This window comes from Elephantulus edwardii, unplaced genomic scaffold (genome assembly GCF_000299155.1).
Source record: "Elephantulus edwardii isolate Elephantulus edwardi_28Jun2011 unplaced genomic scaffold, EleEdw1.0 scaffold00266, whole genome shotgun sequence".
Lineage (NCBI taxonomy): Eukaryota > Metazoa > Chordata > Mammalia > Macroscelidea > Macroscelididae > Elephantulus > Elephantulus edwardii.
The window spans coordinates 2,163,667-2,175,318 of record NW_006400016.1 but is presented as its reverse complement, the minus strand read 5'-3'; the positions used below and the strand labels follow the sequence as shown (position 1 = coordinate 2,175,318).

The 11,652-nt window shown below is 50.5% G+C and overlaps 1 protein-coding gene across 2 annotated transcripts in view; it reads left to right on the top strand.

The window, feature by feature from the left end:
• The window catches only part of GRAMD1A (GRAM domain containing 1A), a 56,631-nt gene extending 48,576 nt beyond the window's left edge, over window positions 1-8,055 (top strand). The window contains exons 11-20 of one of the 2 annotated variants that reach the window (XM_006899687.1): window positions 637-780; window positions 2,682-2,800; window positions 2,897-3,039; window positions 5,032-5,135; window positions 5,223-5,396; window positions 5,485-5,572; window positions 5,890-5,901; window positions 6,190-6,297; window positions 6,380-6,500; window positions 7,607-8,055. In XM_006899687.1, coding sequence (XP_006899749.1) covers window positions 637-780; window positions 2,682-2,800; window positions 2,897-3,039; window positions 5,032-5,135; window positions 5,223-5,396; window positions 5,485-5,572; window positions 5,890-5,901; window positions 6,190-6,297; window positions 6,380-6,500; window positions 7,607-7,705 — 1,112 coding nt within the window. In that variant the 3' untranslated portion in view covers window positions 7,706-8,055. The remainder of the gene's footprint in view (window positions 1-636; window positions 781-2,681; window positions 2,801-2,896; window positions 3,040-5,031; window positions 5,136-5,222; window positions 5,397-5,484; window positions 5,573-5,889; window positions 5,902-6,189; window positions 6,298-6,379; window positions 6,501-7,606) is intronic. The other variant, XM_006899688.1, reaches the window with a different exon arrangement.
• Window positions 8,056-11,652: the final 3,597 nt, after the last annotated feature.

Below are 11,652 nucleotides of genomic sequence, written 5' to 3'. Positions count from 1 at the left end.
CAATCACTTGATATGCATCAGAGAGTTGGACAATGACCAAGGAGGATAGAAGGAGAATTGATGCCTTTGAGCTGTGGTGCTAGAGAAGAGTATTGAGAGTACCATGGACTCCTAGGAAAACAAACAGATTTGTCCTGGAAAGGGTTAAACCGGGTGGCTCCTTGGAGGCAAGGATTCTGGGGCTCCGTCTAACATACTTTGGACATGTTGTGAGGAGAGAGCGGTCCTTGGAGAGGGACATCATGCTTGGGAGGGTGGAGGGCAGGCGCAGGAGGGGAAGGCCCTTTATGAGGTGAATTGATTCAGTGACTGGGGTAATCGGGATGGGAGTGTCAGAGACAATGCAATTGGCACAGGACCGAGCAGAGTTTAGGGCTGTTGTACATAGGGTTGCTATGAGTCACAAGTGACTCGACGGCACATAACAACAAACAACAACAACAACCAATCATGGTGGCTCTGATTGGTTAGGCTTGTGGCACCAGTCTAGCCCAAACTAACTGGCAAAGCAGGTAAAATCAGCAATGATCATTTCAGTGCTCAGTGTCCAAGGAAAATGATTCCGCTCATCCCGAGGCCAGAATGTGAGGAATGGCCCCCAGGGTGAACCAAACCCGTGCCCTCTCTGTCCCCCAGCTGACCTGGCCGCCCTGCTTCCCGACCTCTCTGGCCGCCTCCTCATCAACTCCGTCTTCCACGTGGGTGCCGAGCGGCTCCAGCAGATGCTCTTCTCCGACTCCCCCTTCTTGCAGGGCTTCCTGCAGCAGTGCAAGTTCACAGGTAGGGAGGTGGAGCGCCCCACCAGCCACCCAGTTAGGCAGGTTCTTTGAAGATAGGTGTTGGGGGGTTTGTGAAAAGTGGGATCTGTGAGACCAGAAACAGTTCCACATTTTACTTAGTGACATTGCGTTGGTTCTGTTTAGTGTCTTCTGTAGAATGAGGGGTATGATGATAAGATCCACTTCATCAGGTTTCATTAGAACTAAATTAGTTAAGGGACATCTGGTGGCACAGTGGCAAGGAATTTCACTCCTATTTGCACTCCCATCCCAAGGCACATGGTTCGAATCCAGCATTTGCTTCCTTGGGAGAAAGGTGGGTACTCTTCTCTCATGATTTTCTGCCTCCAAAAACCTGCTAGAAGGTCAACTCTGAGTTGGTTCTGACTCAAGAATGACCAGTAATGTATAAATGACACAAATAAGTACCATCCATAGAGGAATACTGAGTATTCCATGGACTGCCAAAAGAATAGCTACCCAGATATACCTTGGGAAGGGTGCAGCCAGACTTTTTTGGAGGCAAAGATGGCAAAATGTTGTCTTTTATAATCTGGACATGTTGCTGATTCTAGCCTATCATCTACTCCAAGGAGAAAGTGAGCCAGTGTGTTCCCATGAAGATTTCCAACCTTGGAAACCCTAGGAAGCAGCTCACTCTGCTGGGCAGGGAGGTAGGGCCGGGTCAGGTGTGAGTTCAAGGTGCACTAGGCAGCAGCGGTTATCTCTGGGATACTTACCATCTGAGGCACCTCAGGAAAGGCTGCAGGTTGAGCGTGATATCAAAAACTGCAGAAGGGAAGAGGGCAGAGAAGAAAAATCCAAGGGCAGCAAAGGACATGGTGAGGGCAATCCCCAGCACCAGGCAAGGCTCAAGGTTTAACTGTGGGGCCAGCTGAAGACAGAGTGCTACAGGAGGGATTTTTAAAGAAGAAAGACTAATCAAGTGTTGATTTTCTTTATGTCTTTTTTCCTGACATGAACCACATAGACTGCCCCGCAGAATCATAAAGGTTCAGTGGATATAAGTTGTTCAGAACAGTTTCTGCCCTGGAGGGCTGGGCGTTGGGGCTTGGACTTTGTCCAGGGAGCACTGGGACTCCATGGAGTGTTCAGCATAGGAAGACACCTCTGGCGCAGAGGGGACATGGAGGCCAGGAGCCCAGGTGGGGGGACTTCGGCAGGTGAGGACGGGCCAGAGCAGGAGTGCTGTTTGGAGGCTGGATGTCCAGGTGAGGAAAGAGTGCAGGTGAGAGCAGAGGCTCCGGCAGACTTGGGCACAGTGGGAACAACTTTGGGATGAAGGCCAAAAAAGAGGAGAGAAATTGTGGAAATGCTGTGGCCACTATGGGTCCTGCTGGGTGTGAAGGACCCAGAGTACATCAAGAGAGAAGTGTTTTGGGTGCAGGATCTCGGTTTTAAGGTGAGAAGGTAGAGCCTGGACAGAGAGGAAACTGAGGCTGCAGGGCTGGATGCGACATATCCAGGAGGAATGAGAAAACTCAGGAAGAGGTGGGTCCCAGTTCTGTGAGTCACCAGCCTCTAAGGTGTCCAGAAAGAAGGAACAGATACAGAAGTGGTGACAAAAGAAGAAGCAGATTTGGGTCAAGTTCCCAGAGAACTTGTTACCTGCCATTGAGTTGGAACTGCCATATAACTTACCTTTCAGTGGGTTTTCAGAGGCCGTAAATCTGTGTGACAGGAGATTGCCTTTCTTTCTCCCTGAAAACAGCTGGTGGATTTAAATTGTCTGCCTTTGGGTTGCCAGTGCAAGTCCTTATCCACTGTGCTACCAGAGCTCCCTTTCCCAGAAAACTGGAGCCTCCAAAAATACCACATGTCTGACACCCTGTGACCAAAGAATGGAAGAATGGTCTCCTCATTCTGTTCCTCCTTTCCCAGATGTAACCTTGAGCCCCTGGAGCGGGGACAGCAAGAGCCATCAGCGCCGAGTGCTGACTTACACCATTCCCATCAGCAATCCGCTGGGCCCCAAGACCGCCTCTGTGGTGGAAACACAGGTGGGCGGGGCAGGGTGTCTGCGGGGCAGGGTGTCTGCGGGGCAGGGTGGCAATCTAACCAAGTGAGGTGTGCTCTGCCCTCCCTTATCTCTGTAGACGCTGTTCCGGCGTGGCCCCCAGGCTGGCGGGTGTGTGGTGGACTCTGAGGTGCTGACACAAGGCATTCCCTACCAGGACTACTTCTACACTGCCCACCGCTACTGCATCCTGGGCCTTGCCCGGAACAAGGCCCGGCTCCGGTGAGTGGTAGCCCCTCTACCTGACACCCTGCTGCCCCCAAGTCAGCCTCAAGAGCATTGATTCCTGATTTCATCAGAGAAGCCAACAGGGTCTGTGAACCCCTGAGTCAAGCCATACCCTGGTTTAGGGTGAAGGAATATCCCAGAGACCCTTGGATTCTGAATAGGAGAGGTCTGGGGATTTCCTTAAAAAGGAATCCTGTCAGCAGAAGGAGTTTGAACTGCCAGAGAGTGTGACTGAATATGCAGGCGACCATGTGCCCAGCCCTGCTCTGGAAGGTGCCCAGAAACTAGAACCTGCTGTTCTGAATATGCCTTGGACTGCCAAAGAACAGACAAGTCTGTCTCGAGGCAGCATGACAGGGGTGTTCCTTACAGGCAAGGATGGTGACAGTGTCTCACGGGTTTCATTGTCAGGAGAACCAACCAGTCCTCAGAAAAGAACGTCAGACTGGGAAAGGTGGAGGGTCAGATGGGTGGACGCAGTGACTGTGCAGCGGACTTGAGCGTGTTAGAGCTGGTGAGGGCGACGCAGGATCGGCCATGCTCAGAGCTGCAGTGCAGAGAGCTGCTGTGAGTTACCGTCAAATCGATGGCACCCAACAACAGTTGCTGTCACGGCTTTTTTGACTCATGAAGATCCTCCATTAGGTTTATAAGACTGTAAATCTTTACTGGGAGACACTGGCTGTCTTTTTCCTTTGAAGCAGCCAGTGGATTCAGACTGCAGTCCTGCAGGTAGCAGCCTGACCCATTACACATTCTGCCATCAGGACTCCTTGTCCCTGGCACTGGAAATACCCTGGCAAACCAAGCAAAGTCGTCTGTGTAAGAAAGCTCCTGTTCCAATACAGATAGTACAGATAACAAACAGTTATGTCCATCACAGTGTTTGCTGGTGATTAAGGCTGTGGAGAAAGGCACAGCAGGCTAAAGCTTGTGAGGGGCACATCACAGTGATGGTCAAGGATGGGCCTCTGAGAATGAGATCTCACCAGGAACTGGAAGGGAGTACGAACAGTTCATGTGCTGGGGACAGCCAGTGCAAAGGCCCTGAGGCAGGAGCCTGGAAGAGAAGCCTGGTAGGAGTAGAGCAAGTGAGGGGACGTATAGGAGAGGTTTGGGATGTGAGGGGCCATGTCGTACAAGCCTCATGGACCCTGCTAGGCTTTTACCTAGAGTGAGATCCAGCCAGGGGACAGCTAATGGTGTCCTGCTCAGCTAGCAGCCATGGACAGTGACGTGGTCCCACACCACCCTTTCAGATTCCGCAAAAAAGGAAGCACTAAAAGTTAAATTTATTGCACCAATGACTTTTAATAAGATACATGCAGAGGATAGTGCTGGTTCTTACCTTGATAGCCCCAAGGGAGAGGGACAGAGAGGAGAGTCTGGTTAATGTCCCCATCTAATTATAGGCAGGGTCACTATCTGCCCAGTACTCTTGTTCAATCCCAGAGTCCTTAATGGACAAGGAGGACCAGAAAGGAGACTCTAATGGTCCAGGATGGGGAGGCTGGAACAGGAAAGGGCAGTAGAGGGAGAAGAGTTGAGATTCTGAAGAGATCTGGAGGCAGAATGCATAGGGCTTGCCTGTAGCTTGGATCCGGGTGAGCGGAAGACCCTGGTGTTTCATCTGAGGCCCTAGAAGGCTGAGCTTCACTGACTGACATGGGAAGGTGGGCAGGAGTAGGTTTGGGGATTGACCATGAGCTCAGGTTTGAGGGTGTTGAGACCCTAATAGAGAGTAGGGGCACAGTAGCGATTGCTTCCTTGAAACTCGTCTCAGCCCAGCTCTAGTGCACAGGAGTGAGGTACCCCTTAAAGCTAGTAGACTTGTCCACAGAGTGGGCATGGACAGCATTTGGGGTGAGTGGGGTTCCCAGAGGAACCATGTTGGAGTTGAAGTATCAGTGAAAAATGAGGAAGGGGTTTGCCCAAGCTGAGATGAGACCTTGGTCCCCCTTATCTGGCCTGTCCCCTCCACCCCAGAGTGTCCTCAGAGATCCGCTACCGGAAGCAGCCGTGGAGCCTGGTGAAGTCCCTCATCGAGAAGAACTCATGGAGTGGCATTGAGGACTATTTCCACCATCTGGGTAGGATGCAAAGCCAGGGCCAGGGCGTCCTGGGCGGGAAGGCCCGTGGCCTAGCCAGATCCCCAGAGCCTGCACTTGTCCCTGCAGAGCGAGAGCTGTCCAAAGCAGAGAAGCTGTCCCTGGAGGAAGGCGGGAAGGACACACGGGGACTGCTCTCAGGCCTGCGGAGGCGGAAACGGCCCCTGAGCTGGAGGGCCCATAGTGATGGCCCCCAGCACCCAGACCCCGACCCCTGCGCCCGGCCTGGCATGCACACCTCAGGTCAGAGCCCAGGCAGGGCGATTGGGATGGGCAGGGTGGGCTGAGGTGGCCGGGGGAGCTCATCTGAGCCCGAACCATTCTCCCACAGGTTCCCTCAGTTCCCGCTTCTCAGAACCGTCCATGGACCAGGGCTCCGGGGCAGGCATCCCCAGTGCCCTGGTGCTCATCAGTGTTGTGTGAGTAGGAGACTGGGAGTCTCTGGGTCAGAGTCTGTAGCATGTGTACATCCTCTGTCAAGGCGGGAGGAGAGCCCCTCCCACGGCATGGGTCCTCAGTTTGCCACTAAGAAGTTTCCTGCTGAAAGAGCCAAGACAGGGGCCTCACACCTGAACTTCACTTCTCAAGTAGTCTGTGAAAGTCTGTAGACATGTCCAGAGAATGGACGTATATGGAGAAGGGGTTGAAGGCTGTGCTGACCAGCGTTTGGGGGCAGGTTGTTTAAGGCAACCTGGGCAGCTGTCTTCTCTCTCTCTCCCCCTCATTGCCTCTTCAGGATCTGTGTGAGGTAGGCCCCTACACCCTGTCCCCTCCCATGCCTCTGTGGCTCCCTTCCTGCCACAGCCTTCCTCCGAGCTCCATGGCCCCTGGCAGCTAGGGGTGTGGGCATTGAGCAAGCTTGGGTTTGCACTATGATCTTTGTGCGATCCTGGGATTATTGTAGACCCTCTCTAAAAAGTGGAAATTAATCATCATACCCACATCATGGCATGATTATGTGGGTGGAATAGAGATCAGTGCCCAATTTGTGATAGCATCTGTCCTAAGAATCCTGATTTCTGACCCCTACCCCCAGCCTCATCATCCTCATCGCCCTCAACGTCCTCCTCTTTTATCGCCTCTGGTCCCTGGAGAGGACAGCCCACACCTTTGAATCCTGGCATAGTCTGGCCTTGGCCAAGGGGTAAGTGGGGAGCTTGTCACGGCTGGGGGATGTTGAGAATTGAGCAGATTAGGGAAGACCAAGATCCCTGTGTTCCCCACAGCAAGTTCCCCCAGACAGCCACAGAGTGGGCTGAGATCCTGGCCCTGCAGAAGCAGTTCCACAGCGTGGAGGTGCACAAGTGGAGGCAGATCCTGCAGGCTTCTGTGGAGCTCCTGGATGAGGTGAGATGGGTTCTTCAGGAGTCAGATGGGGATCAGGAGTTGAGGCCCCCAAGATGCAGCACGAGCCTTCTCTTCATGCATAAAATAGAAAACAACTAGTTTGCACCTCACAAGGTTGCTGGGAAAACCTGTGATATGGAAGGAAAATAATCCAAGAGCTTTGGACTTCAGGCATGGCTGGATCCAGCCATACAATAGTAATAAAAGTTAGTTTCTTCTACTGCTTGTGGCTCTGCTTACCCCAGGGTTGGCTATATTTTTGGATAGTCTCTCCTTCAAGATGGCAAAGGTAGTACCAGCAGATCTTGACTTACAGCCAACCATGTGAGAAATAAATGAGTTCACGGTTTGAATTGTGCCTGATACATGGTGAATGCGTTTGTGTATTTGCAGTTATTGTTAGTGTGAGTCTGGTTCCAGGCACACAGTAGCTGCTTAGTAAACATGTTTTTACCATACAATGATGCCTCACTTCCCAGTAGGCTTTCAGATGGATGTTTCGTTGAACCAACTTATAGCCAATGCTCCAGTGAGTTTCCTAGGCTATAAATCTCACGGGAAGAGACTAGCCATCTCTCTCCCTCAGAGCTCCTGGTGGATTTGAACCACTAGAAAGGTATTGCCTTTGGGATAGCAGCACAGCTTCCTAGGAACTGCAACGTTGATGTTGCACAGGGGGTGATAATAAAAGCTAATGTGCATTGAGTGTCTGTTGTGTGTTAGATTCCAGGTGTTCATTTATCAGATCTCCAGAACAGTCCTGTAAAGTAGTTTATTACTGACCAATTTTTCAGATAAGAAAATTGAGGCCCAGGGCAGTTAAAGGCTATGCTACCCAGTAAGTGGCAGAGCCAAGATTTTTAAACCTAGGCTATGTATGTCCAGGAAGCACACTAAGCCCTTTCTCTCTGCTGCCTCTGAAGTTGAATTCAGAAGTTCAGCTGAGTGCATTATGGGTCCCCTGTGTTTGTGTGACCTTAGCAGGGAACATAATTTCTTGGGGCCTTCCCCAGTTCCTCAACTGAAAAGTGAGTGGTAGCATCATCTCCTTCCAGTGCTCATCTCCTGCCACCCTCCCCAACCCCCCTGTCCTCCTTTCCTTCCAGATGAAGTTTTCGCTGGAGAAGCTGCATCAGGGCATCACCGTCTCAGTCTCAGACCCTCCCTTCGACTCCCAGCCCCGGCCAGATGACAGCTTTTCCTGAGGAAGCTTGACCACACAGCTGTCCCCCAAAATGGACTGAACCTCGGCGGCCACTGCTGGCACGGTGTAAGCGCCGGGAGCCTCCTGCCCGCCCCTCCCAGTGACAGCCTGGGACTGGGCAGATGTGGGGACCACAGACCCGAGATGCACTTTAGACCAGCGTGCGTGACCAGCTGCATGGCCTGCCCAGCCACAGACCAGCCTGTCTGTCACGGCAGACCCCCCACTAACTTATTTTGTCCGGTTGGAGCTGTGGATGGTGCCTGCTAGAGTGCATGGTTCCCTGAGCTCTGGGTTTAATGTATTATATTTATTTGGGCCTGACAGAGCCCCAATAAAGGGTCAGAAATGGCTGTGGCTGTGCCTTTGGGACTCTGGGAACAGTTGCAGGGGCTTCTTGTTGCACTCAGCCTCTAATGTGGTCAGGACAGAACGGTTCTGTCGATTTTCTAGGGCTGTAATCCCTAGAAAACTCACAGTAAATCACTCCACTGGGTTTCTGAGTTTGTGAATCTTAATGGGAGGAGAATGCCTCATTTTTCTCCCCACCGAGTGGCCGGGGGATTCAAACTGCTGACTTTTCTGGGTAGTCACCCAGCATGTAATATGCTGTGCCGCAAGGGTCCTTCTAATCACTGGAGTGATTTGAAATTCCCCAGCATAACATAGAAGCTTCACAGCATCAGCATCTGATGCTCTGGACCCTGCAGTCTCTGCATGCAGACTCTGGTGCCAGGTGGCCTTGGGTTCATACCCTAACTCTGCTCTCCCTCGTTAAAAACCTTTTTGCCACTGAGTCAGAACTGACCCTCCATTGGGTTTCAGAGGCTGTAAATCACAAAGATTCATGCCCGTCTTTGTTCCAGGATGAATTCAAACCACCAGAGAGGATGGCCTTTTGGTTAGCAGTAAACTCCCCAGTAGTCATGCAACCTGGGCAGGTCACTTATCCTCCATGAGCTTAGTTTCTCCTCTGTACAATGGGCATTTATGAGAGCACCTGCTTCCCAGAGAAACCTCTTTAACCAGGTGGCTAACTTCAGCTGCTTCATCCTTGCCTGGCGAGCCGGCTGAAACAGATGGCTCAGCCTCAGCCTCCGAGGCGGAGTCACGTTCTAACAGGTTCCCACGTAATGTTGATGCTGCACTATTAGAAGGATTCAGGGAGTTAATAATACATGTGACTGTAACAGGGCTTACTTAGCTCAGAGTAAGTATTCAATAAATGTTTCTCTTATTGTAGAAAAATTGAGAGGGGAAAAAAAGAGTAACTCATGAAGTGATTACCAAGTGTGTGCTGAGCTCTCTGCCAAGGCCTGATGCTCATTTTATTCCCTCTGAGGGTTCCTTAGACTTGATGCTGTTTAATCTCATGTGACAGATGAGACAAATGAAATAGTTACATACCCAGGCTCCCCACATTCTTCGTGTACCTGCGTTTAAACTCCAGGTCTAATCCCGTGAAAGACCAACCACCCATCTAGGTTATTCTCTGCACCTGGTTTACAGAGAACACAGAGGCTTGAAGGTGGATTCTCTGGTCTGAGTAAACCTGTATCTGTTTCACGTGTTTGCTTCCCAGTGACAGGGTGGTAAAGAGAGGCCTCAGTCAAGCTGAGGGTCATTAGCTTGTAGCTTGAGGCAGGGGACCAGAAGAGGGGTTGAGTAGTGGCAGCATGGACCAGAAGAGGTGAAGGACAGCACTGGCCTCTCCTGCCCTCCAGCTGTGAAATTGTAGCAAGTTACTACTCTGACCTTGTGTTTCCCGTATCTGTAAAGTGGACATAATGATCATAACTGAAGATGCAGACTCACTGCCATCAAACCAGCTCTGACACATGGAGAGCCTCCAGTGGGTTAACAAGGCTTTAAATCTTTAGGGGAAGAGACTGCCATATATATCTCAGTGTGCCTGGTGGTTTCGAACCACTGACCTTTGCTTAGGAGCCTGACCAGAAACACTATGCCCATGTGGCTCCTAACCCCATATAAAAACCTCAAAAACTCATTACTATCAGAATAAACTCATAAATGACCCTCCAATGGGTTTTCAAGAGACTATAAATTACACAGGAGGAGATTGTTCATCCTTCTCCAGAGGAGCAGCTGGTGGATTCAAACCATCTACCTTACGGCTAATAGCTCAACCTCTTACCCCCTAGGCCACCGAAGCAAATAATGACCTTATAGGATGAATGAGATGAGTCAGTAGTAGGGCCACATTGAACATCAGCTCTTGGGATTCTTAAGTGCCCCCTGTTGTCATTCTGGGCTGGTCCTCACTGCCTCTACTTGCCATCCCCCTAAGAAGGGAGAACCACAAGCATAAGGCAGTTACTTTTTTTCTAGAAGAACTTCAGCCCAGGTTGCTTGTGTAAAGGCCTCGATTACAGAGGTGTTCTGTATCCATGGCTGGAGTCCCTTTGCCCTTAGCCTGACGGTCCCACACACTCATTCCCCCGACCCCACCCTGCAAGGGGAAGTCAGTGGTGACTTCCTTGCTCAGAACTAGAGACCAGGACTTGGTAGCAACCCTAGCCATGAATCCCACCCTGCACTCCTACCCTGGTCCCCCCGGAGTCTGGATCCCCCACCTGTGCTGTATCCATTTGGTAGAAATCAGCAAGATGCCAGTTCCAATTAGGCTAACTGCATGACCCTGGGTAAGTAAGTGACTGACTATTTTCTAATTTCTGCTTCCTCTGCAAATTGGAGATAACGAATCTGCTACAAAGGGCCTGGCCTGCTTGCTGCTGAAGTGGGCTCAGCCCCGTAGGCAAGTTTATTAAGGTTAGGTTTGTTTGTTGTTGTTGTGGGGGTTTTTTGGGTGGTATTTTTTTTTAACGCCATCAAGACTTTCAACTTCTGCTAGGACTATGTTTTCAGTGGATTTTTTGGGAAGGAAATTGCCAGCCCTTTCTTCAGAAGGGCCTCTGAATAGACTTGAATCTTAGTTAATAGCCAAGTGTATTGAGAATTTACACCATCCAGGGATTCAGTGTCATTAGATGCTGGAAGTTGTTTCCTGTTGACAGCGATCCTGTGTATGTTACGTACCTACAAGTGGGAATAACTCATAGCTGACCCTTCAGCAGGTTTTCAGAGGCAGTAAATCACATGGGGGCTTGGAAGCAGGATTGGCATCCACTTCCTAAACAACATGCCTTTGGAAACTCTATGAACATTGGAGAAACGATGATAGTTATAGAACAGGGTTCATAGGGTTGCTATGAGTCGTGCTTGACTTGAAGGCACTTAACAACAAATCAGATGGAAGGAGATTACCGTGAAGCAGCTTAAGGATTCGAACTGCCTTCCACTGGGTTGACAAGCACAACTCCCCTACCCTGTATATAACAGGGCACAACGTTGCCCAGTCCTGCACTATCCTTGCAAACAGCCCCTTGTTGCAGCCTCTGCATCAGCCCATCTTGCTGAGGGTCTTCCTTTTTTACGCTGACCTCTAGCAAGCATGACGCCTTTCTCCAGGGCAAGAACTTATCGAGTGCCTACAGTGTACGGAGCTCTGTGAACTCTGTAGGAGCCGGGCGGCTAACCCAAAGGCTGAGCTGCTCTGGAGGTTGTTGGCATCCACCAGTTTCTCTGAGGGAGAAAGATGAGCCGTCTTCTCCCTTGTGATTTACAACCTTGGGAAACCACTGGAGGGCTAACTGTGAGTTCGATGTCACTTGATGGATATGGAAAGACTTGCCATGTACCAGGCACTCTTAAAGGTTCTGGCAACACAAACGTGGTAGACAGTGATGTGACCCTGCTGGGGTGGGCATATATTTAAAGCAAAGACAGTTAACATCCAGATAATCTACAATAAAAGAAAACTTTCTTTTTTTTTTTATGGTGAGAAAAATTTATTACATTTAGAATTAGCCCGCTGGACTCAGTTTAGATGATCCCAATTTTGTTGGCAACATCCAAAGCATCATAATC